At 43.0% G+C, this 24,714-nt stretch overlaps 1 protein-coding gene across 1 annotated transcript in view; it reads left to right on the top strand.

Moving 5' to 3' along the window:
• BCHE (butyrylcholinesterase) overlaps window positions 1-22,383 on the top strand; it is a 55,319-nt gene extending 32,936 nt beyond the window's left edge. The window contains exons 3-4 of the mRNA XM_081862513.1: window positions 13,906-14,072; window positions 20,438-22,383. Coding sequence (XP_081718639.1) covers window positions 13,906-14,072; window positions 20,438-20,562 — 292 coding nt within the window. The 3' untranslated portion in view covers window positions 20,563-22,383. The remainder of the gene's footprint in view (window positions 1-13,905; window positions 14,073-20,437) is intronic.
• The last annotated feature ends 2,331 nt before the right edge of the window (window positions 22,384-24,714 follow it).

Here is a 24,714-nt window from a genome sequence, read left to right as displayed (position 1 = left end):
CACTTAACCTGAAACTGTTCTTAACCTGAAGCACCACTTTAGCTAATGGGGCCTCCTGCTGCCACCACGCTGCTGGAGCACGATTTCTTTTCTCATACTGAAGCAAAGTACTTAACCCGAGGTAATATTTCTGGGTTAGCGGAGTCTGTAACCTGAAGCATATGTAACCTGAGGTACCACTGTACGTATTTGCAATGCACCCATATTCCTGGCTGTCACCTTCTGGAGAGCTGTCGCATGTAGCACTCTCAAGGTTTGCTTCTTTGTAGTAAAGACAAGGGACCACACATCACTGGCTGAATTAGCCACGAGTTAGGTTCAAACAACAAAGATTCCATTGGAACATCTAGGTCTTTAGGAAGTGGACAGCTTTGAGTGCTGCCAGGTAAGAGAAAATGGGGGGGGGGGAGGTGATCAGTTATGATAATACCAAAATCCAGGTCAATATCCTAATTGATAGCCCAGGAATTGCCCCAAAGGGACAGGTTCTTCCCCCAGTATGCTCCTGAGAACCACACTCCCAGAGCCAACCACCACAGCCAATTGCTATGGTCAGCAACCCAGTCAAACTTTTAAATATGTATTGCGGTGGCAAATTCCACAGTGTGGGCTGTGCACAGAGGCTCTTTGTACTTCCTCTCCCCACTGCACTTAGTTTTCCTCATTCTTTTGCATCTCCTCACCACCACTGTACTGCCAATGTTCAGAAAACAGTAGCAAACAATTTTGATATGACTGTAGATGTGCTTGCACCAATATTTGGTTTGTGTGGTGTCTTAATGGCCACATGTCTGCTCCCTTATGCAGTGATAAAACACCATACCAAAAGAATCATGATACCACCCAAGAGAAATATTGCAGCAGGAGAAAGATTGCTTTTATTTTATATTCATTTTTTGAAACACACAGGCAAACTCATGAGTGACATTGACAGGGAGAAGACACAAACCAAGTCATGGAACTTTGGAAAACTAGCATTATATACTGTGGAATTGTTTGTGGGCAGAGACTCCAAACAATGCAGATTTCCTACTGCATCCATTCTAGTTTGGAAGCAAAGACCAGGTGCCTTAGAAATAGAAGATCTGGAGTGAAACAAGAGATGGGGAAAATATCTGAAACATCCCTAATTCAATTAGATAGGTGTTTGATTTGACACAGAATAGTTCAGCTCATGATTTTAATCAGATGTGGCTTAAATTCTTACTCCTCTTCTGTGAGAGGTTTGGATGATGGCAACATAAGAGTGGATCTTTCCTGTGGTGCCCCCCCCCCCTTCGTTCCCGAGGTCCATTCTTAACCTGAAACTGTTCTTAACCTGAAGCACCACTTTAGCAAATGGAGCCTCCTGCTGCCACCGTGCCACCAGAGCATGATTTCTTTTCTCATCCTGAAGCAAAGTTCTTAACCTGAAGCACTATTTCTGGGTTAGCGGAGTCTGTAACCTGAAGCGTATGTAAATCGAGGTACCACTGTATTCAGACACCAGGCAAAAACACCCCTCTGCTCCTAGGCCTTTGGCTCATTAAACAATCAATGGCCTTTTAACCTGGGGGCGGTGGTATTTTTTGTTTGTATTTTTTCGTTTTTATGTTGTGAAGTGTCTTGTGTTCGTCAGATGAAAGGCGGTATAGAAATTTAATGAATAATAAATAATAGTAACAACCAGGTGTGTTCTTTAAATGTAGATTGCAGGCACTTTTTATGATGGTACACTCTGCAAAATAAAAAGTGTTTTCTGTGGAATATAAAATAAGTCCTGCTAGATCACACCAAAGGCCCATCCAGTTCAGCACTGAGCCACCATATGCCTCTGAGAAGCCAACAAAGAGGACACGAGCACAACAGCAGTCTCCCACTCTGATCTCCTGCTCCTGGCATTCAAAGGTCTACTGCTTCTAATACTAGATCCCTTTTGAATCCCTTTTAAAGCCATCCTAATTGCAGCCATCACTACATTCTGTGGGATTGAATTCCATAGTTTAACAATGCGCTGTATGAAAAAGTACTGTTTTTCGTCAAGTGGGGCCTGTTAATTTTCAGTGTCTCACGAACCTGTCAAGCAGCACAGTTTCTCAACACATAATAATAATAATAATAATAATTTATTATTTGTACCCCGCCCATCTGGCTGGGTTTCCCCAGCCACTCTGGGCGGCTTCCAACAGAGATAAAAAATACACTAAAATGTCACATATTAAAAACTTCCCTGAACAGGGCTGCCTTCAGATGTCTTCTGAATGTCAGGTAGTTGTCCATCGCCTTGACATCCGATGGGAGGGCATTCCACAGGGCGGGCGCCACCACCGAGAAGGCCCTCTGCCTGGTTCCCTGCAACTTGGCCTCTCGCAGTGAGGGAACCGCCAGAAGGCCCTCGGAGCTGGACCTCAGTGTCCGGGCAGAACGATGGGGGAGGAGACGCTCCTTCAGATATACTGGACCGAGGCCATTTAGGGCTTTAAAGGTCAGCACCAACACTTTGAAATGTGCTCGGAAACGTACTGGGAGCCAATGTAGGTCTTTCAAGACCGGTGTTATATGGTCTCGGCGGCCGCTCCCAGTCACCAGTCTAGCTGCCGCATTCTGTATTAGTTGTAGTTTCCGGGTCACCTTCAAAGGTAGCCCCACGTAGAGCGCATTGCAGTAGTCCAAGCGGGAGATAACCAGAGCATGTACCACTCTGGCGAGACAGTCCGCAGGCAGATAGGGTCTCAGCCTACGTACCAGATGGAGCTGGTAAACAGCTGCCCTGGATACAGATTTGACCTGTGCCTCCATGGACAGCTGTGAGTCCAAAATGACTCCCAGGCTGCGCACCTGGTCCTTCAGGGGCACAGTTACCCCATTCAGGACCAGGGAATCCTCCACACCTGCCCGCCTCCTGTCCCCCAAAAACAGTACTTCTGTCTTGTCAGGATTCAACCTCAATCTGTTAGTCGCCATCCATCCTCCAACCGCCTCCAGACACTCACACAGGACCTTTACCGCCTTCACTGGTTCTGATTTAAAAGAGAGGTAGAGCTGGGTATCATCTGCATACTGATGAACACCCAGCCCAAACCTCCTGATGATCGCTCCCAGCGGCTGCATGTAGATGTTGAAAAGCATGGGGGAGAGGACAGAACCCTGAGGCACCCCACAAGTGAGCGGCCAGGGGTCTGAACACTCATCCCCCACCACCACTTTCTGAACACGGCCCAGGAGGAAGGAGCGGAACCACTGTATGACAGTGCCCCCAGCTCCCAGCCCCTCAAGACGGTCCACACACTGGTTGGCTTGCTGGAATTCTATTTCCCGAACAAGTGCTATTTTAAGAGTAGTTCAGCCTCCTAATGTCAGCCGCTAAGAATTGAGTCTGGTTCTGTCAACAGGCAGAATGAAACTTAGGAAGCAGTTTCTGGGGACTAGAACAGCCCCTGCCATCGGCCCAGAGTCTCCTAAGATGGCCTGCTCTGCACCCTTTAAACTAGCATGCTGCCCTTGGGCAAGGTGGAGGAAGTTGTTGCACACTCACTGTTGAAGTAAGAATCAAATGGCAGTCTGTTCAAGTTCTGCAGGTGGAATTGAGGAGAGGAATTTCTTCTTGATCTTCATTTCAGGCAGGCAGATGTGTTGAGCTGGCCCATTACTTGCCATGAAGCTAAGATGGAAAGAAAGAATGTCGTATCATCCAACATTTCCTGATGCAAACCAGGACACACGTTTTCTGGAACGCACGCCTTCCAGGATGAGTCATGTGACCCATACCTTGTTCTTGCCTCCCCCCCCCCCAAGTGCTGGTGGGGGAAGGGAGAGTGCAGTGCCAAAGGTTAAGAACTTAATTCATTCTGGAGGTCTGTTCTTAACCTGAAACTGTTCTTAACCTGAGGTACCATTTTAGCTAATGGGGCCTCACACTGCCGCCGTGCAATTTCTGTTCTCATCCTGAGGTAAAGTTCTTAACCCAAGGTACTACTTCCGGGTCAGCAGAGTCTGTAACCTGAAGCGTTTGTAACCCGAAGCGTTTGTAACCCAAGGTACCACTGTATCAATGGCACGTTCATATAAAATATCACAAGGTGGTATATAACTACATAAACATTGAAACACATCAGTAAGAACTGGCTGGCTGGCAAAGATACCCTGGTTCCAAGCTCCACAAGGTTTTGCATACTTGTACCTGCACCTTGGATTTAGCCTGGCAGCTTATTGGCAGCTACTGCAATTCTTTCAGCAGCGGTGTAACATGATGAATAGTCTGCCTCAATGAGCTGTCGAACTGCTGCATTTTGCACTAGCTGCCATTTCTGGGCCAATCTCAGAAGCTGCAACCACATAACAATGATGCCAGCTATGCAACAGCTGATTTCCCTTGCTAATTAAACATGCATATGCACAACTTCAATTTACCTTTATATAAGGTGATAACAGCCCGGGAATATGATTCAGCTCTCCAAATGAACAAGCTTTCCTTTCATTCCTACTAGCTCAGGGCTAAAATAAGCCATTTGTGGGGGTTAGAAAGAGACTGCTCAGTAGTAAATCTTCAGCACCTCTCATTCCTGTCTGCATCTTAGAGCAGGGAAATTGCAGGAAGCGTTGTGCATTCTGTCACTGGAATTCTACTTCTTAACTCTCCCAGGAATTGCACAAAGGCTCATGATGGTTACTTGTCCTGCAGTTGTTACACTGTGAGTACAGAATAGGAGAAGGTCTACATTGAAGATCGTGTGTCCTCCTGGCCTTTAGAAATTATGTGAGACATCTGGATGTGTTATGTCTCTGTAATGCCGCAAATACTTCTTGCCATTCTCTGATTGATTGATGACTTTGCATACACAGCTAGCTGTGACTTGATTGTCTGGGGGCAGAGTAATATACGTGCTTTGCTCTTCCAGCTTTCAAACTAATTAGGAGCATCCTTCTATTATGGACAAAAAAGGAGGAGGACTCTATTTCCAGTCATAAACAGCACAATTAATAATAATAATAATAATAATAATAATAATAATAATAATAATTTATTATTTATACCCCGCCCATCTGGCTGGGCCTCCCCAGCCACTCTGGGCGGCTTCCAAAAGAATATTAAAATACTATGATACATCAAACATTAAAAGCATCCCTAAACAGGGCTGCCTTCAGATGTCTTCTAAAAGTCTGGTAGTTGTTGTTCTCTTTGACATTTGGTGGGAGGGCATTCCACAGGGAGGGCGCCACTACCAAGAAGGCCCTCTAACCGGTTCCCTGTAACTTGGCTTCTCGCAGTGAGGGAACCGCCAGAAGGCCCTCGGTGCTGGACCTCAGTGTCCGGGTAGAACGATAGGGGTGGAGACGCTCCTTCAGGTATACTGGACCGAGGCCGTTTAGGGCTTTAAAGGTCAGCACCAACACTTTGAATTGTGCTCGGAAACGTACTGGGAGCCAATGTAGGTCTTTCAAGACCGGTGTTATATGGTCTCGGTGGCTGCTCCCTGTCACCAGTCTGGCTGCTGCGTTCTGGATTAGTTGTAGTTTCTGGGTCACCTTCAAAGGTAGCCCCACGTAGAGTGCATTGCAGTAGTCCAAGCGGGAGATAACCAGAGCATGCACTACTCTGGCGAGGCAGTCCACAGGCAGATAGGGTCTCAGCCTGCGTACCAGATGGAGCTGGTACACAGCTGCCCTGGACACGGATTTGACCTGTGCCTCCATGGACAGCTGTGAGTCCAATAGACTAGCAAAGGTGGTGCGCAGTTCAACTAAGATGCATGGTTATATCTAAGAGTTAACCTTCCTCTCAAGTAAGTTCACTATCCCAGAGAACTAACAAAGGCTTACTGCAAAATCCAGCTAAAATGGATAAGGGCATCTGATGTGCTTGCTGTGCTTGGAGATGGGAGATGCTGAGCTTTCAAAGTGTCTTTGCTGATGGCTGGATTTCCTCCCCTATTTGCTGCATCAGTCCCCTTCCCTAAGCACGAAGGACTGCTCATTGAGGAAGGCTTTCCACAAAGCAGGCAACAGAAAATCCCCCCAAGATGTGTCACAGTGGCACAACGGACTCTTCTCCCTCCCATGAGCCTTATGTTAGTAAAGCACAGCATGGCAGCATCATTTTATGTTGGGGGATCATGGCAATTATTGTTCATCTTCCACGGTTCCCAAATATTGTTCACCTGAACTTATTATAGTGGTTTGCTGACACCGCTGAAATGATTTACCGCATTCACTAGATTGTCTGGATTGCCTCAGTATTGCAAGATAGCATAGGGAGAGCATTATCGCTCTGACGTCTCATTTGTCGGCTCCCCATAAGCATCTAGTTGGCCACTGGATGCTGAACAAAATGGGCCTTGGGCCTGATCGAGCAGGGCTCTTTTTAGTGGTTTGTATGACAATGAAATAAAAGGAGCAGCATGCAGCGGGACACCTCTCTAAGTGAGAGCGATTACTGTTAACTCTAATTGTCTTCATTGAAGATAAGGTAGCACTTGGTTTCCAAGAAAGACTCTCTGGTTGGTTAATTCCAGGACAGCTCACCTATTCTGTTGGTGTCCTGGAGTGCCCAGGAAAGGTCTATGGCTTGCTGGTATCTGAAGGCGACAAGCACTGGTAATCTTCCTTTTCTTAAGGTGCCAAGAAGATGCAGCCACTACAGTTCATTAATAATTCTCTGTTGTGGGCAGGTTTTGTTTGGATGGAGCCTTATGGGGGGAAAATGCTTTTAGTGAAGCTTTGTGGGCACAAGTGTTGCACTACAATGTACAGTGGACGCTTGGGTTGCGAACGTGATCCGTGCCGGATGCACATTCCCAACCTGCAGCGTTTGCAACCTGCAGTGGCGCATCTGCGCATGCACAGGTTGCGATTTGGCGCTTCTGCGCATGCGCGACCGCCGAAACCCAGAAGTAGCCCGTTCCAGTACTTCCGGGTTTTGGCGGGTCCGTAACCTGAAAAAACGCAACCTGAAGCGTCTGTAATCCGAGGTATGACTGTACTTGAACAATGTTATTATTGAATAAAAGTAGTTAACTCAAAGGTAGGCAATATGGTACCCTCAGTATGGTATGGGACTCCAACTCTTATCAGCACCAGACAACATGGCCAATGCTCAGGGATGTTGAGAGATGTGATTAGCATATGAACAGCCACAACATTGGCTCCCCCTGGTTTAAATGTTACACTGACTTACGTTAACATCAGTTTCCTTGGTGAAATGGGTTCTCAGTGAATTGTAACAAAAAAGAGGACTTAACAAACATGTGAAAGTTGTTTGTAGAGATTAAAAATTAAGCTGACTGCCTTTTTGCCTGTGAATGATAAGTTATCTATAACAATGTGGCTTTTAATAAAAAAAACAAGTTAATGTCTGCTTACATTGTGCTTTCAGTTTGCATTAATCATATTAGTGCAAAAACGATAATGGTCAAAAAAATTCATTTTAATTATGGAAGTTTTCCTTCCCAAGTAAAGATTTCCACTAAGGTTACTTTGTTGGACCAAAAAGTATTTATCTGTCAGCAGCGAATCTACGAAAGTCAGCTGCCAATAAACAGTTTCTTATGGAATTAGTGGCTAATAAGCAATTGCTTACAAATGTAATGTTTATTAAAAAGCAACCTTTAAAGGCAGTTTTACTGCTTCTGCAGAGTTTTCAGTGTCCCAAAGGTCTCATATTGATCCTCCACTAGCATAATGCCAGCCTAATGCTATTAACTGAGATTTTTCTAACTTGTAAATTTGGAGAGGGAGACATGTCGTTTGATGGAATATGGCCCTGCATGAATGGAGCACAGCCAATATGGAAAGATTACTAAATATGAAATATATTTAATAGTTCCACATCTAAAAATATTTAATCTCTGTGAACATGGCACCCAGATGAGATTTGAGATTATTTCTATCTGAGATCTGAGGGTAAAAAAATTGACATGCAAATCAAAGAACAGATGGAAGATAAATATTGGTGGGAATTCAGACAAAATCTTGGACAATGTGTTGCATTTAGAGCTGCAAAATCTACATTTAAATTCATTGAGGCAGATGTCAGCCTGCTTCATCTCATAGGTACCTTCTTTCCTTTGCTTCTTCCTTTTGTTGCAAAGTTAAAAGAAGACAATAACATTGAAACTTTAGCTGTATCCAGGTATTCTAGACTGAGAAGGACTGGACATCAGTAAGAAGACAGACAGGTGTAGGATGGATGAGGGGAGATTGCTGTCCCATTAGAACAGACCAGCCTGCACTGAACATGCATAAAAACTCAGTTATAAGTTCTGCAATGTTTTTGGTGAATCTGATAAGTGGGAATTTCTGTGTATCTCCTGTTAAAGTACTAAGTACTCGCTAGCAATGCAAGGAATATACATATATCTCAAAGTCTCGTGTGACAGGGCATTATATTAAACACATGATGTTTTCAATCACTTCCTACAAACTGATATCTGCATCCACAAGCATAGCCCCCTTCCCACCTGTAAAGTACAATTTGGAATGTCATGATTTGCTTCATAGCACAGGAGTGCTTAAATGAATTCTGACAGTGCTATTAGTGTCCTGATCTTGAACTGAAGTACTAGTCAGCTCTGCTTAAGTCACTATTCTCAGGAGCCACAAATAAACATGCAATTAAATGGGTGCCATAAGTTAATCAGAGCAGAATTAGCGAAGAAGTGGGCAACTGAGGAACCTAGGAATTGCCATGCCAGATCAGATTAAGGGATATTTTAGACTAAAAGCTTGAATTCACTAGTGTCTGTCCAGTGGGCTTTCAGGAAGAGTTAAATGCCCAGAATGTAGTAACTAAAAGCAGAGCTTATGAAACGACCCATGAGTTATAGTTGATGCTAGTTTGCTATAGTTACTACTCCCTTCTCTCCATACATGTCTCTCTCTCTGTGTATCTGTATGAAGGTGAGGAGGATTCTAGTAATTATCTGGACTAGAAGAAATGAATTACAATTATCCATTACATTTATCGGTCAGTTTATGCAACAAAAAGTCTCAAGGTGGTTAGACAAGGTAAAATGCAGCACATAAAAACAGCTTGAAACCATAACAGTTTTAAAACACTGAACAACGCAAAATGCATAAAATGCTCCTCCAGCAATATGTTAAGACAGACAAGTCCTACCCAACCCATTAAAATATGTCCAAACATGAAAACTATGTGGCTGTGCTGCTCAAGATTGTAACCCCATTGTCAGTCATGCTTGTCATGGTGGCTTTCACCATCAGGTAGAATTTTGCTTAGCAAAGTGAATGTGTGCAGAGGGGGGCAACCAAGATGGTCAATGGTATGGAAACCAAGCCTTATGAGGAACAGTTGAAGGAGCTGGGTATTAGACTGGACAAGAGGAGAGTGAGAGGAGATATGATAGCCATCTTCAAATATCTTAAGGGCTGTCACATGGAGGAGGGAACTTATTTGTTTTCTCCTGCTCTGGAAGGTAGGACTCGAACCAATGGCTTCAAGTTTCAGGAAAGGAGATTCTGACTAAATATTTGGAAAAAACTTTCTGACAGTAAGAGCTGTTCAGCAGTGGAACAGACTTTCATAAGACGCGGCAGCTAAAAAAGCCAATGCAATTCTGGGCTGCATCGATAGGAGTATAGCATCTAGATCAAGGGAAGTAATAGTGCCACTGTATTCTGCTCTGGTCAGACCTCACCTGGAGTACTGTGTCCAGTTCTGGGCACCACAGTTCAAGAAGGACACTGACAAACTGGAACGTGTCCAGAGAAGGGCAACCAAAATGGTCAAAGGCCTGGAAACGATGCCTTATGAAGAATGGCTAAGGGAGCTGGGCATGTTTAGCCTAGAGAAGAGGAGGTTAAGGGGTGATATGATAGCCATGTTCAAATATATAAAAGGATGTCACATAGAGGAGGGAGAAAGGTTGTTTTCTGCTGCTCCAGAGAAGCGGACACGGAGCAATGGTTCCAAACTACAAGTAAAAAGATTCCACCTAAACATTAGGAGGAACTTTCTGACAGTAAGAGCTGTTCGACAGTGGAATTTGCTGCCAAGGAGTGTGGTGGAGTCTCCTTCTTTGGAGGTCTTTAAGCAGAGGCTTGACAACCATATGTCAGGAGTGCTCTGATTGTGTTTCCTGCTTGGCAGGGGGTTGGACTCGATGGCCCTTGTGGTCTCTTCCAACTCTATGATTCTATGATTCTAAGAAGTATTGGACTCTCTGATTTTAAACAGAGGTTGGATGGCTATCTGTCATGGATGCTTTAGCTGAGATTCCTGTAATGCAGGGGGTTGGACTAGATGACCCTTGGGGTCCTTTCCAACTCTATGATTCTGTGATTTGATGAATGGGTAGCACTGGCAACAGTCCATGCCAGTTTCGATTGGGACCCAAACTTTGGATGGTGTGTGTGTGTAGACATTGGATTGGTCTTAGAGTGGGCAAAATATGCACATACTTATTCTTGAGCCTGCTTCCCTCTACAGCCTGACATTCACCAGCTTCACTGATTGCCACAGCAGGAGGAGCAAAGGAAGTTGCTTCCCATTGCTACATCTGGGTAGCCACTTCACAGAGTTGAGATATTCCAGGCATCCAGCCAGTGGCCTGTAGCAAGAACAGCTGGTGTTCTTTTCATTTTTGCATTGGCGGGTTGTTTACCTGTTTAACACATTTAGCTGTAGCATCCTTTGTTGTTTTAAAACAACGATATGACTACCCGGTCCGTGTACAAATCGAGCGATCTGTTTCCAACAGCCTCCTGCAAAAGTGATTTTTCCTTAGATGAACATGAACCTTAAACCCAATTCTCTTTCCTCGAGGCCCTCCAGCTGCTAACCGTAGCATACATTAACAACCATGCCACTTAGGAGATTTTTTTTCTAAAGCACACCCTGAAGTAAACATTTGCAGTCCAGCACTCTTTCCTAAAATGGCCACTCTTGACCTCTACTTCAGCAGTGGTAAACAAAGTGAAACTCCCACTGTCTTCAGAAAGAGTTAGCATTCCCTCGCTGGTTTTCCTGGCTGGAGACCATGGGAAAGGAGACCCAATTACTCTTCTCAGCCCTTGCACTTTTCAATTCTTTTATTGCCTTCTTCCTCTCTGAGTGTTGTTTAAATAATCATTCATGGCATTTTGTAAACCTCTTTTAAGAGAAGCTTTTGTAGCTTTCCCCTTGCTTTGGAGAATTTGCTTTGCAATTTCTTTGCTGTGCACAAGCTTGGACAGAGCCCTCTCTAGAGAGATGGCTGATAAACATGAATAGAAGTCAACAAAAGAAAACTCTGCTCCTTCTTCCTATTGATTCATGCTGATACCGAGCTGCTTAATTGGTGATGGGATGGGAAGCTGCCCCATAGAGAGAGTAGATGTGGTGGTTAGAGTGCTAGACTAGGGTCTGGGAGACAGGGGTTCAAATCCCCACTCAGCCATAAAGCTTACCAGATGACTTTGGGGCATCTTTCAGCCTAATCTATGGAGAGGGGGAGTAGTGTGTAAGTCACCAAGAGCTCCTTGCAGAAAAGGTGGAAAGGAATAATAATAATAATAATAATAATAATAATAATAATAATAATAATTATTATTATTTATTTGTACCCCGCCCATCTGGCTGGGTTTCCCCAGCCACTCTGGGTGGCTTCCAACAAAATATTAAAATACAGTAATCCATCAAACATTAAAAGCTTCCCTAAACAGGGCTGCCTTCGGATGTCTTCTAAAAGTCTGGTAGTTGTTGTTCTCTTTGACATCTGGGGGGAGGGCATTCCAGAGAGCGGGTGCCACTACCGAGAAGGCCCTCTGCCTGGCTCCCTGTAACTTCGCTTCTCGTAATAACGTAATAACAAACAAACAGATCGGGCTATTGGTCCCTCTAGCCTACCACTGGGAGCAACTCTCCAAGATATTGGGTAGGGAGCTTTCCCTGGATGAGGGGGTAATGTAATTCATCTAAAGGCAAAACTATCTAAGTTGCACTTTCTGAAATAATATGCAAACTGAAACACAATTTTCCTTCAAAATTCACAGTTCTCAGAATTTTGCCGTGCAGTTCTCCAACCTAGTAATGTGTACCAAAATCCACCGACAGTCCTAGGGTAAAGGATACATAGAAATGCATACACTGGTGAAAGTAGTATACAAAGATACATTGTATTGGGGGAAATTGTTTTGCAAAAATATGTACTTTAGGGAAAATTGCATACAAACATGTTTGGAGAAGTTCACTGTTGTGGAAATGTTGAGAACTGAACTTCAGTTTGGGGAAATGAGAAACTGAAAAAGCCAAATGATCAGAGCTTCCCTACTTGTACCTGATCTCATTTTAGCTGCAGATGGAACCTGAGGCCAACAGCATGCAATATGTGTGTTCTACAACTGAGCTACATAGAGCAAACATGCAGCAGGATCACACCAGTAATTCCTGTTCCCACTTGTGCCTGTTCACTTGACTGTTTCAACACATGTATGGAACCTATATGTGTCCCTTTTGCACATACATCAGCACTATACAGCCCAGCCTTCCCCAACATGGTGTCCTCCATTTGTTTTGGACACACCCATCAAGCTTCAGCCAGCTTGGAAAATAATAAAAGATGGCAGGAGTTGTAAGACAATAGTATGTGGAAGACAGCAGGTTGAAGAAGGCTGGTACAAACAGTCTAGAGCAGAGGTGGAGAATTTGGCCACAGAGCCTAGGACTTGCCAATCAGAAGGTCGGCGATTTGAATCCCCGCGACGGGGTGAGATCCCGTTGCTCGGTCCCTGCTCCTGCCAACCTAGCAGTTCAAAAGCACGTCAAAGTGCAAGTAGATAAATAGGTACCACTCCGGTGGGAAGGTAAACGGTGTTTCCGTGCGCTGCTCTGGTTCGCCAGAAGCGGCTTAGTCATGCTGGCCACATGACCCGGAAGCTGTACGCCGGCTCCCTTGGCCAATAAGGCAAGATGAGCGCCGCAACCCCAGAGTCAGTCACGACTGGACCTAATGGTCAAGGGTCCCTTTACGTTTGCCTTTAGATACTGTTGGTCAGCCCCCCTCCATCAGCTGTAATTAGCATGGCCAATGGTCAAGGATGATGGCAGATGCAGTCCTGCAACATCTGGATGCTTCATTGTTTTTCTATTCCTGGTCTGCAGAGCATGCATAATGCAGGGCTGTGATTCTACATGCCCTGTGTAGATTCACCTTTTGCTCTTATATTGTCACTCTAGTGCAGAGCGATCCTTTAATGTGCATACCTGTGGATGGAAGGATTTATTTAGCTAGGAACTTTCCTTTCTTTAGTTAGGAACAGGAAGAGGGAACCTGTGCCCCCCCCAGATGCAATGATCTTGCAAGTCCCAACATCACCCACCCCTACATTACTGCATCATGTCCAAGATAATCAATTCCAATATATGACAGCACTTTTACACATCGTCTTACATTAATTATTTTGAACAGTGGAAAGATGCCTTTTTTCCCATTAGGAAACTCATTCTTTCTCCAGCATACTTTAATCAGGATACAATTTTCGTTCATTTCACCCATATAGGTGCATATCTTTGCAAAATGTCTACCTTAAAAAAATTAATATAGTATTCTTGCATATTTGAATAAGGCATTAGCATTCTTATTAAGAACTTTGGGCAATCCAGGCTAGTGAATTTATTGTCCTTAATGTTATCCATGAGATTGCATTTTCTCACTGACCTCTTGGGCTCATCCATGGAACTGATGAACAGTGATTTTATTACTGTATGCATATTTCTCTATTCTTAATTAAACTTTCCCCCCCAAAAAATTCTCATTTAAAGTTTGGGGATGTTGATATTTATTCCTATCTAGTTTCAAAAGTACTGGGGTAATTCCATGCAACCCTACCAATCTTTGAAATAAAATAACTTTTCAGCAACATAATTTTAAACTACTGATGTGCACAGGTAATTTCCCATGAGAGATCTAATGCTTCTTTTTAATCCTTTAGAACACCCAATGGGACTCAGATTAATGGGACAAGATGGCCAGTCTTCACCACCGCTGAACAAAAATACTTAACATTAAGCACAGACGCTTCAAAGATTCGTACAAAATTACGTGCCCAGCAGTGCCGATTCTGGAATATATTTTTTCCCAAACTCCTGGAGATGACAGGTAATTTTGGTGGCAAATGTATGTATGTACAGTAAATTGGTTAATGCAAGGTCACTTTGCTGCTACTAAATTTTAATTTCAATTTCAATTTCAAGGCTTTTATGAGCAAGAACTATCTGTGTAAAATTAAATCCAGAGGTCCTTCAGAAAAGACAACCTCTTTCACTTAACTAACACTCCTCCCCCCACACAATCAATTTGTGTAATATATAGTTTTGTGCAAGTTTCACATGCTCTCTTCAGCTTCGTTCACATAAGATTTGTTGTCCATTGCATGAGCACAGTCTGCTGAGAACATCTGCTGCATGAGCCCGTTGAAATGAAAGGGTGAAAGAACAGCTGCATTCCTACACAGATTCCATTCATTTCAAAAGCAAAATATGGAAGTGTGATAGTCCCTTGGAATCAAACCCTACCAAGATCAGCAGGACTTTCATCTTAGTAAGGGTGCTTAAGGTTGCAGCCAGGGATGGGTGGAATCTGTCATTTCTTTTTCAGTTATTAAGCCAAAACTTGAATTAGTTGCAGACTTTACTTTGTAATAAATTTAGGCTGAAGTGCAGTCTTAGATGCAGCAATGATGAGCCTTCTAAAATGGGCTGAACTTCTGGCTTGTCAGGACTACTTCAGGGGTTTTTTCCTACTAGAAATCCAAGATCCACCCACCAATGGTAGGTGTAAAAACCTTTAGAATAAAGAACAGGGTGTCATTGCATCCAACGAAGCCATTATGCTCACAGAACACCTTCTGTTCACACAATGGGAATTCCAGTCCCTCTGGCCTCCTCACTCCTGCAGTTCCACAGATCTGCCCCAGAAGATTCCATTGCACAAACAGAAGTTGTAGTATTGGGTAATGATAGAGTTATGAACTGTCTCTAGTTGTAAGGGGTTGAAGCTAAGGCCCCATCTGCACTGTATATTTGAAGCACTATAATACCACTTTAACCAGCCATGGCTTCCCCCAAATAGTCCTGAGAACTCTAGTTTGTTAAGAGTGTGGAGAGTAATTTGGAGACCCCTATTCTCTGCATATAAGGGATGTGGGTGGTGCTGTGGGTTAAACCACAGAGCCTAGGACTTGCCGATCAGAAGATCGGCGGTTCGAATCCCCATGATGGGGTGAGCTCCCGTTGCTCGGTCCCTGATCCTGCCAACCTAGCAGTTCGAAAGCACGAAGTGCAAGTAGATAAATAGGTACCGCTCCAGCGGGAAGGTAAACGGCATTTCCGTGCACTGCTCTGGTTCGCCAGAAGCAGCTTTGTCATTCTGGCCGCTTGACCTGGAAGATGTCTGCGGACAAACGCCGGCTCCCTCGGCCAGTAAAGTGAGATGAGCGCCGCAACCCCAGAGTCGTCCGTGACTGGACTTAATGGTCAGGGGTCCCTTTACCTATTCTCTGCACAGAGCTACAATTCCAAGAATTCTCTGGGCCTACAAAAGTGAGTAAGCTGTAAGAAGTTAACAGTGACAATGGCCACAAGTTTAGGTTTCGTTTTGGGTTTTTTAAAAAAGAATTACACAAATTTGTGGGATATGGATCTGTTACTAGACATTAGCCATGAGAGGCCAGTTAGGACTTTCATAAGTAGAGGCAGTGCTCAGTATTGCATATCTGTTTGGGAGGTACCTATACCTGGGCCCAGATCTTTATACAAAGTGTGAACGAGCTGCTGCAACATCTTCATCTTATTTCTCTTTGGTATGCTTGAATTCTCTTGTGTACTTATACTCAGCCAAGTGGCACATGTCATATCTTTATATTGTGTTTGGGATTGTCTGTATCTCTGACAGCGAAAGCTAACAAATAAGCTGGCTTTGGTTGGTTGGTTTTTTCAAATAGCTGTTATGCGTAAGGCTTCCTAGTGGGGAAAGAACATAGCCATCTTCATCTGACACATTGTTTTCCATTTGACGTCTGAGAGATTTTATCATCTCTTGCATCATGACATCCCATCATATGTAGGATGTGGGAGACATTCAAAAGCAAGCATCCTGTGTGTGTGTGTGTTATGTGTGAACCTGGACCAGTTTCAAGCAAGACGTGGGTATATCGTGAATCTGACGAAATGTTCCTTGTGATCATCTGACATTACTCACGGAAATCATAACTGAAGACACCATCTGTTTGGAGGATGATAGTGACGAGCAACTGTGCTGCATGTAACCAAATGTTCTGTGAAATAACCAATATCAGTAAGATATGCTTATGTATTACATAATAGGCCAGTAAAATAATCTCCAGTAATGGGGATGTAAGATGAAATGTGGTCTAACTCGATGGGGTCAATCCTAAAACAAGATCTGCTGAGATGAACAGCATAGACTGCAGTAGATCTCCAACTCAACTGGCTGATTCCCATCTGAGCTCAAATGGCATTATGTCCCCAACCCCAAATGAGCTGAAGGTCCTCTGGCATAACTTGCTCATTCAGGCAGGTATTAGTTCCCCAAAGGAGTGTGGTTCTGGGGATGTATTGGGCAAGTGGGACTGAGAGAGCCTTAGGCTGGATCCTGAGCCCATTCGGCTCAGTGACATGACCTGGCAACCTGGCATAGGACACTGCTTTAAATACTTGTTTTCCTTCTGCCAGGCTTAGGTGGCGCAGTAGCTGCAGTCCTACTCTTGAAAAGTTCTTGGATCTGGTGTAACTTTATAGCAGCTCAACCTATACTGGCTTGCTTTATGCCAGATTCTTGTGCATAGGATTGCTCCCTAAATGTTGCAGATATCAATATTGCGCAACTTGAAGTGACTGGATGCAAAAAAAAAACCCAAAACAAAACAAAAACCCTGACCCATTAGATTGTTCAAAACTTTACTTGTTGAACTTTCTTCAAAGCAGAACAAAAGCATCAAAGATACATCCAAATGATTCCATACAATATCTTGTGCAGTCTAGCACAGGCTCATCATCTTATGAAATACTCCAAACAGATCTAAAATCAGAGGTTTGTCTCTCCTTACAGTTTCCATTTTGCCTGGAGCTGTATTCACTCACTGGAGAGGGTCATTTAGATGTCCTTACTTCCACGGAGCATGAGAACCAAGATGAACCTGCAATTCAATACCTCTCATGTGATCTAAGGTTAAAACACCACATCAGAGCTACCAGAGAACAATAACAATAGAAAATTATCAACCTGTTTAGGCAGCTCAAAGAGCTATTCTTGACTGGATAATATTATGGATGCTTACCCTATTCCTATTTCATATCCTACAACTAAGGCTGAGTACATAGCATACATTTAAAGCTCATTCTCTCCAAAATAATCCAGAAAGCTGTAGTTTGTTAAGGGTGCTGTGTGAGGGGTAAATTACAGGTCCCAGGATTCTCGCAGGTGTGGTAAGTGCTTTAACTGATTTGCTATTGTTTGTGATAACAGGGCTGTTTCTCAGTGCTTGTTATTGCATATTCTTAGTGACTCTGTACAGCTGCTTTGTTGTTGGCATCTGTCTGTCCCAGGAGACAATGAAGGAGTGAGCCTTTGAGGGTTAAGTCAAACTGTTGGAGAATTACAGTGCCTGCTGTGGCTGTAGAGACCGATATATAGATTGGTGGGCAGAACCCTTAGCCCAACTGTTTACGCTTATAGATAAATATGGGATCATACCTGAGACATGGCTAAGATCAATAATTATTCCAATCTTTAAAAATGGCGACCCAAAAGAACCAAGGAATTATAGACCGATAAGCCTTCTATCAGTGATAGGGAAAATCTACGCTAAGCACCTCTTATCTAAACTCCTTACCTGGATGAAAAATCTAAATTTACCAGGGAAAGAACAAATAGGTTTCTCCAAAGGTTGCTCCACACTAGACCACTGTCTTATACTTATGCATCTGGTTGAAAAATACAGATCCCAAAGGCAATCTAAGATATACGCTGCTTTTGTAGATTTTCGTGGTGCATTCGACTCAATTGACCGCCCAAAGTTGTGGAGGAAACTCGCAGAATTAAAAATTGATCAGCGCCTATTGATTCTAATGCAAAATCTACACTCTTCCAATACCTGTCAAGTCAAACTTAACATCAAAGGTCACCTTTCATCAGACATCCCGATCTCGAAAGGGGTAAAACAAGGGTGTATTCTTGCCCCCTTTCTATTTAATTTATTTTTATCAGACTTGCCAGATTACCTTCAAAAAATAGAATCACATGCCCCTAAACTTAATCAGAAACCAGTTCCTCTCTTACTATATGCAGACGATGCTGTCCTACTATCCTTAACGAGCTTGGGTCTGAAACGTCTTATATCTTCACTGATCCTCTATTGCGAATGTAACAAACTCTCTATAAACTATGAGAAGACAAAAATTTTGGTCTTCTCGAATGGTTGGAAATTAGAGAAATGGAAAATAAGAGGGCAAGAAATCCAACAAGTGAAAATCTATAGGTATCTGGGAATCTTATTCCAGAGCAATTTAGGGTGGGCAACCCATCGCACAAATGCCATAAAACAGGCAAAGTGCATCTCATCAGCAGTTGCCCGTTTTCATTATCAGAAAGGTAATCAATTTATTCCTGCGGCAAATCAGATATTTCAAACAAAAGTGCAATCCCAGATATTTTATGGAATCCCGCTATGGGTCCAAGCATATAACAATGATTTAAAAAAGATTCACTCTAGCTTTCTGAGACGTATTCTTGGACTCCCAGCTACGATCAAATATGAAACAATGTGTGCAGAAATAGGCATACACACAATGGAATATTGGGCATGGTCCACCTCAATAAAGTATTGGTTACGCTGCCACTTTCGCTGCCCTCCATCAAGTCTGCTCGCTGATTTGCTCAAAGACTCCTATAAATCAAGATGGTATCAGCACCTCGAAAAAAAGATTGAATCTTTAGGCATCGAGCTGGAGCCCCTGTACAATTCTAATGAGCAATATATTTCCCATAATATCCTAACTAGACTAAAGGATGTCGAGAGACAAAATATTATGGCAGCTGTAAACAAAATTTGCTCCCCCATATTCTATGAATTAAATATCTTAGATAGCAGAGCCAATTACGTCACTAAACTAATAATCCCAGCCCAACGTAGGGCTTTTATGCTGGCCCGTTTGAATGTTTTTCCCTCAGCATTTGTCAGGGGAAGATATCAAAACATTCCTAGAAACAAGAGACTCTGCAGATGCTCTATGAATGTCCCGGACACTGTAGAGCATATTCTCCTTCATTGCCCATTGTACAGTACGCTCCGTCAACGCGTGCTGTCCCCTCTTTTGGGTGGTCTGGAACCGCAGCAAGGTGAATGTGTGGGATTCTACCTATCCGACGTTGACCAAAGGGTAACGGCGGGGGTAGCCGAGTTTTTGGTAGCAGTCCTCCAAGGAGCAGGTTAACAAGGAAAACCACTGACTCTATATGTATATATATATATGCATTTAGCAAACTGCTGCCTTTTTATATATATTTCAAGGCTTTTATATGTTATTTTCTCTTTTAAGGTTTTATTTCCATAATGCCTAATAAAGGTTTGATAAAGTAAGTAAGTCAAACTGTTGGAGAATTACAGTGCCTGCTGTGGCTGTAGAGACCGATATGGGAGAGACATGTTTTGTTGCACATGAGGCAGATGAAGGTTTTCCGGTTTTGCTGCCACAGGTGCACCATGGAGTTTCTTCTCCCTATGCTCCTCACAGCGGTTATTCATCCCCTGGTCACTGCTTTGGATACATGACCTGATTGTTTCCAGCTGTTTTAATTATCAAATATACTGAACAAATAAGACTTTCCTTTTTCAGGTCCATTTTGACTTCTGTTTTGTTTGTTTTTAACAGATTGTTGCTATATTTAGGACACTGTTCTGCAACTGGGAATAGGTGATATATTTATTTGTTTTGTTTCCAGAAGGAAATCCACTCCGTCTCCCTTGTTCAAAGATGGGGAAACTGTGACCTTCCAGGTATTGTTGGACTAGAGTCCCTATCATCCCTGACCACTGACCATGCTCTCTGCGGCTTATGGGATATGGAGTCCAACATCATTTGGAAGGCCATAATGTCCCTATCCTAATTAGAAGCCAATATCTGGATCCAAGTTACTAGGTGCCTATCCGCTATAACTATACACTGCTTGGAAAATGTCAAAGGGGTGTAAATATTGAAAATGAAATTCCATATGATACTCTACATTGATCTGTAAGAATAATTATTCACTTCAACCGATTATCTCAAGATCTAGAGATAAAATGTTGCCTTTTCGAATTTGCAATAAATCAGGTGACAAAGGGGAGGGTGTAGTGCTGTGTAGTGTATTTAGAGGGAAATGGCATTGGTAATCAGAATTATTTTTCAATTAATGTACAAAGAGATTTAAATTTAGATTAATGCCACCCATTTCATGTTTTACAGGCAATATTGATGAAGCAGAACGAGAGTGGAAAGCAGGATTCCTTCGCTGGAACAATTACATGATGGACTGGAAAAATCAATTTAATGATTACACTAGTAAGAAGGAAAGCTGTGCAGGTCTCTAATTAAAAGTTCCAGCCTTTCTGGAATGCCTTCATTGTCAAAGATCAAGGCAAACACAGAGATAGCTGATGTAGTATATCCAGCAATAAGGCATGTTATGCAGGCTCAGTGACACGTCACAAATATACTTGTCTCCCAGGTCCATTTCTATTTATATCAATAAACGTTATAAAGTGCTTCTCTTTGAAGCTTTGAGAAATGAAAATCAGACCAAGTGTGATTAAAACCTGAGGATTATCGTTAGATGTCTAATGGCCCCAATCCAACTCTAGCCGCATGGCTAGTTGTACAAGCATGAGGATGGAGATTTGATTGCACATCAGGAATTGCAACCCATTCCAAGTGGTGCAGTACTCTATCTGTCCTTCTGAATACACAGCCCATTTATGGCTGTTATTCCCAATCCAGGAAGTGGCACACATGCGTAAGCCTATTTGTATGCATGTGTCTCCTGAGCTGGATTGCGGCAAGTAAGTTTCAGCGGAAATAAATATTTGTGGTATGTTGACAGATAAATGCAACATTTATTTCACCGTAAAGGACACAGCAGAAATATCAGTATTCCAGAACACTGCCATCAAAAGCTCCATTGGCTCAGATCTCCAACTGCAATGTCACAACATTTTAATCCTGCTTCAGCTGTAATTTACTTGTTAGGGGTATATCAAGAGTTGCCAATGTTACAGGAAATAAAAAAGATGCAATTTTCTTGTTAAGTCAAAAGAGGCTTTTAAAACTGACTGTCTCGCTCCTTGAAAACTAAACATTCTGGAGACCCAAATGCTCATTGTCAAATTATACCAATTTTCCCTACAGAGAACAGAATTATTTCTTGACACTGTCAATGAATCAAAGGAGAGCTATTCAGGCAAACCTTTCTTCACCCCTTCACCCTCTTCCACTGGAGCATATCATCTGTTGAGAAAGAGCACTCTTTCCATTATCAGATGCTTATCTTGCACTTTTAATATGGAAAGTGCTTTGAAATCATCAATTTATCTGGTCTCCCAACATCCTTCTGCAGTAGGTAGGAATGGATGGATAAGGGGGAAATCCTATGGTGAGATCCCCCAGGATGAGCAGCTTAGGATACAGTGGAACTGTGGATCAGACAGCTGGTTCTTAGCTCAGCTGGTGTTATGCCTCCAACCACGGCTCAGCCCAAAATATGCTGGTGTGACTTGCTCAGCTGACTGAAGCAAGCAGTGTAAGTTTCCCAAAAGAGATCTGGCTTTTTCATGATGGAATCAGGACCAGAGGGTGGACATAGGCTGGTTCCTAAACCCATTCATCTCAGTCCTGTGACCTGGCAACCTGGGCATACAACACTCTTTTAAAAGCTTGTTTTCCTTCTGCCAAGCTTATGCAGAGCAGGAGGAGCAGCCCCACTTTTGAACAGGATTTGGATCTGGTGTAACTTTCCATCAACTTAATTTACAGCAGCTTCCTTTATGCAGGCTTCTTGTGTGTAAAAGATTGCTCCCTTAATGCCACTTAAATCTCACAGTCTGTTCACTGAAATCTCACAGTCTGTTCATCCTGTCGGGTCTGTCTTCTCCATCCAGGATAATCTCAATGGAGTTCGGTACCAACTTTGAATCCCCAGGCACCTTACCAAGATTTCGGACCGGCAAATTGCAGATTGCTGCTTTAGAATGTTGCACACTTTTCATTTCACCTTTCCCTTGAAATGAGGAGTATATTCTGAGAGTAAGACTCTCCAAATTTTATAGGCAATCACATGTTTTAAAAAATAATAATAAAAGGAGATGTTGTGGACGAAAGCAAACCAAATAACCATAATAAAATTCACTGCAAAACCATTCAGCTGAGATGTTGGTGTGTCAGTGTTGATGATCTCTGTATATGATGTAGTATTATTGGTTGGAGTTTTTTAGATGCGTACATCAGGGGATGCTTAGAAAATAATCATAACAAATATTGCACCATCCATTCAATACGGTAATTCTACTTGGTTGCATTCTACACTAAAGGAAGGGGCAATCCTATGGAGAAGATCTGCCAGGTGGGGCAGCTTATGATGCATTGGATCTTTGGCTCAGCTGGCTGATTCCTGGCTCAGCTGGCCTTGGGCAGCATTAAGTTCCCAACTCCAGCTCAACTTAAGATACATGGCTCAGCTAGGGATCAGTTGACCGAGCCACAGCTGGCTTTGCTGAGACCAGTGTAAGTTCTCAAAAAGGGGTGTGATGCAGGTAGGGCTGTGGGAGATGTAGGCTGGATCCTAAGAGGGTTCAGCTCAGACATGTGACCTGGAAATTCAGTGTAGAACACTATTTCAAGGCTTGTTTTCCCATTGACAGGCTTAGGAAGAGCAGCAGCAGTCCCAAGGTTGGATGGGACTTCTTGTACACAGGACTTCTCCCTTACTTGAATATATCCAACATCCATTTACTTTTTTAGCTCAAGGACCACCTTCCTTTCTGAACAACCTTCTGAGGGCAGTATGTCAGGGGTGGGCAGGGTGAGAGGCATGAGCAGAGCAATGCATGTTCATTTTGCCATTGTACAGTAGCCTACTTTCTCTACGGACTCCCCCACTCCTTGCGATCCTCCATCTAGTCATTATCAGAGTTCAAGAACACATTCCAGCCAAGGCAAAAACAGTCAAGGAGGGTGCAAAGAACAACTGGTGACAGGTGTAGCACAGGAGGGTGGTTGGCCTGGGAAGACTCCTGAAGCAAGATATAGTAGCCTGGAGGGCTGCATTTGACCCTGGAGTCTGAGATTTCCCCACCCTGTTATACAGTAGGTGGGGATGAACACCAAGGTTGGTCAAACACATTTTTATATTTTCCTACATTTTCTTTCTCTCTCTCTCTCTCTCTCTCTCTCTCTCTCTCTCTCTCTCTCACACACACACACACAATTCAACTTTATAATGGACTGAACTTTTGTGTATGTAACAGGCATATGGAAAATTGGAAGTCATTTTTTTTCTTTATTGTTTCTTTTCCCTTTCCCCCCTTTCCTTCCTGCGTCTTTATCTTTCTTTTTATTTTCTTCTCTTTCTTCTTTGGAGACCTCTGATCAGGGCATTGATTGGGGCCCAGGGATTGTACACCCATGGCTGCGGTAGATGGCTGATGGAGGGACCCTGGGTGCGAGGCAGGGAAATCTCAGTCCCCCAGGGTGAGCAGCTGGGAGGAGAAAGGAAATATCCTATGTGAAAGCTGGGATGGGCTACTACTTTCTGGGGCGGAAAGGATTAAGAACTACCTCTAAGTGAGGACTCTGTATTCTATTTGTAATTTTTGTAGATGTCTTTGTTGGTTTTTTTGTTTTTTGTTTATTTACATTAGTTTTCTATATCTTACTGTTTTGTGAAAACCTTTAATAAAAATCTTGACATCCAAAGCCATACAAGTCAGGGCCTTTTTTCAGCTGGAACTTAGTTCCTGCACCTCTCAGATGGGCACCATTGCCATTATGAGAGAGGTGTTCATGGTGAGTTCCTGCACCTTTTTCTCCTCAAAAAATAGCACTGATTATTTTTTGCACATGAGAAAAAACATACAAACTTCTCTCCCCCTTCTTGCCAGTGAAAATACAGCAATAATGAACTAAATAACTAATAATTTGTTGACTTTCCTTGACACTCCAAATCTGTTGCCAGAGGCAGTCAACTCTCTCTGACTAATTGTAGGGCCGATCTAAGCATTCACTGCTTTATAAGAATCAAGTTTGTGATAGACATGTATAGTGTTTCAGAAGGTGTCTTTCAGTAATGTGAAACAGCAGTCTGGAGATGATAGCAAGACCAGGGGGCAGAAAACCTTGACTTCAAGTTCGGAGTGGTAGACGTTGAACATTCAACATCAACTTTCATCTTCCCCAGTGATCTACTATTTCTGCAGGCCATCTTCCCACAGACTTGTAATGAACTGCCCCTTCATGTTATTTCCTGTGAGTTTTCTGCTAAACGTTTCCCGAATATTCTCTGACAGCTGATCTGCAGTAGCAATTAGTTTCTGACACAAACTGGCAAGCAGCTATCAGCTTTGGCAGTATTTAATTGATAGATTGCAGTAAGGTTTGCAATAGATTTCAGTACTTTTTTTGTATTATTAACTTCTGTTGTTTATTTGCAGTACAATTTTATGCTCCTTTATTCAGCTCCACTGAGATGAATG

This window comes from Podarcis erhardii (genome assembly GCF_964252035.2).
Source record: "Podarcis erhardii genome assembly, chromosome: 5".
NCBI classification, from domain to species: Eukaryota; Metazoa; Chordata; class Lepidosauria; order Squamata; family Lacertidae; genus Podarcis; species Podarcis erhardii.
The sequence above is the reverse complement of the archived record's forward strand: the minus strand, read 5'-3'. Positions and strand labels throughout refer to the sequence as shown.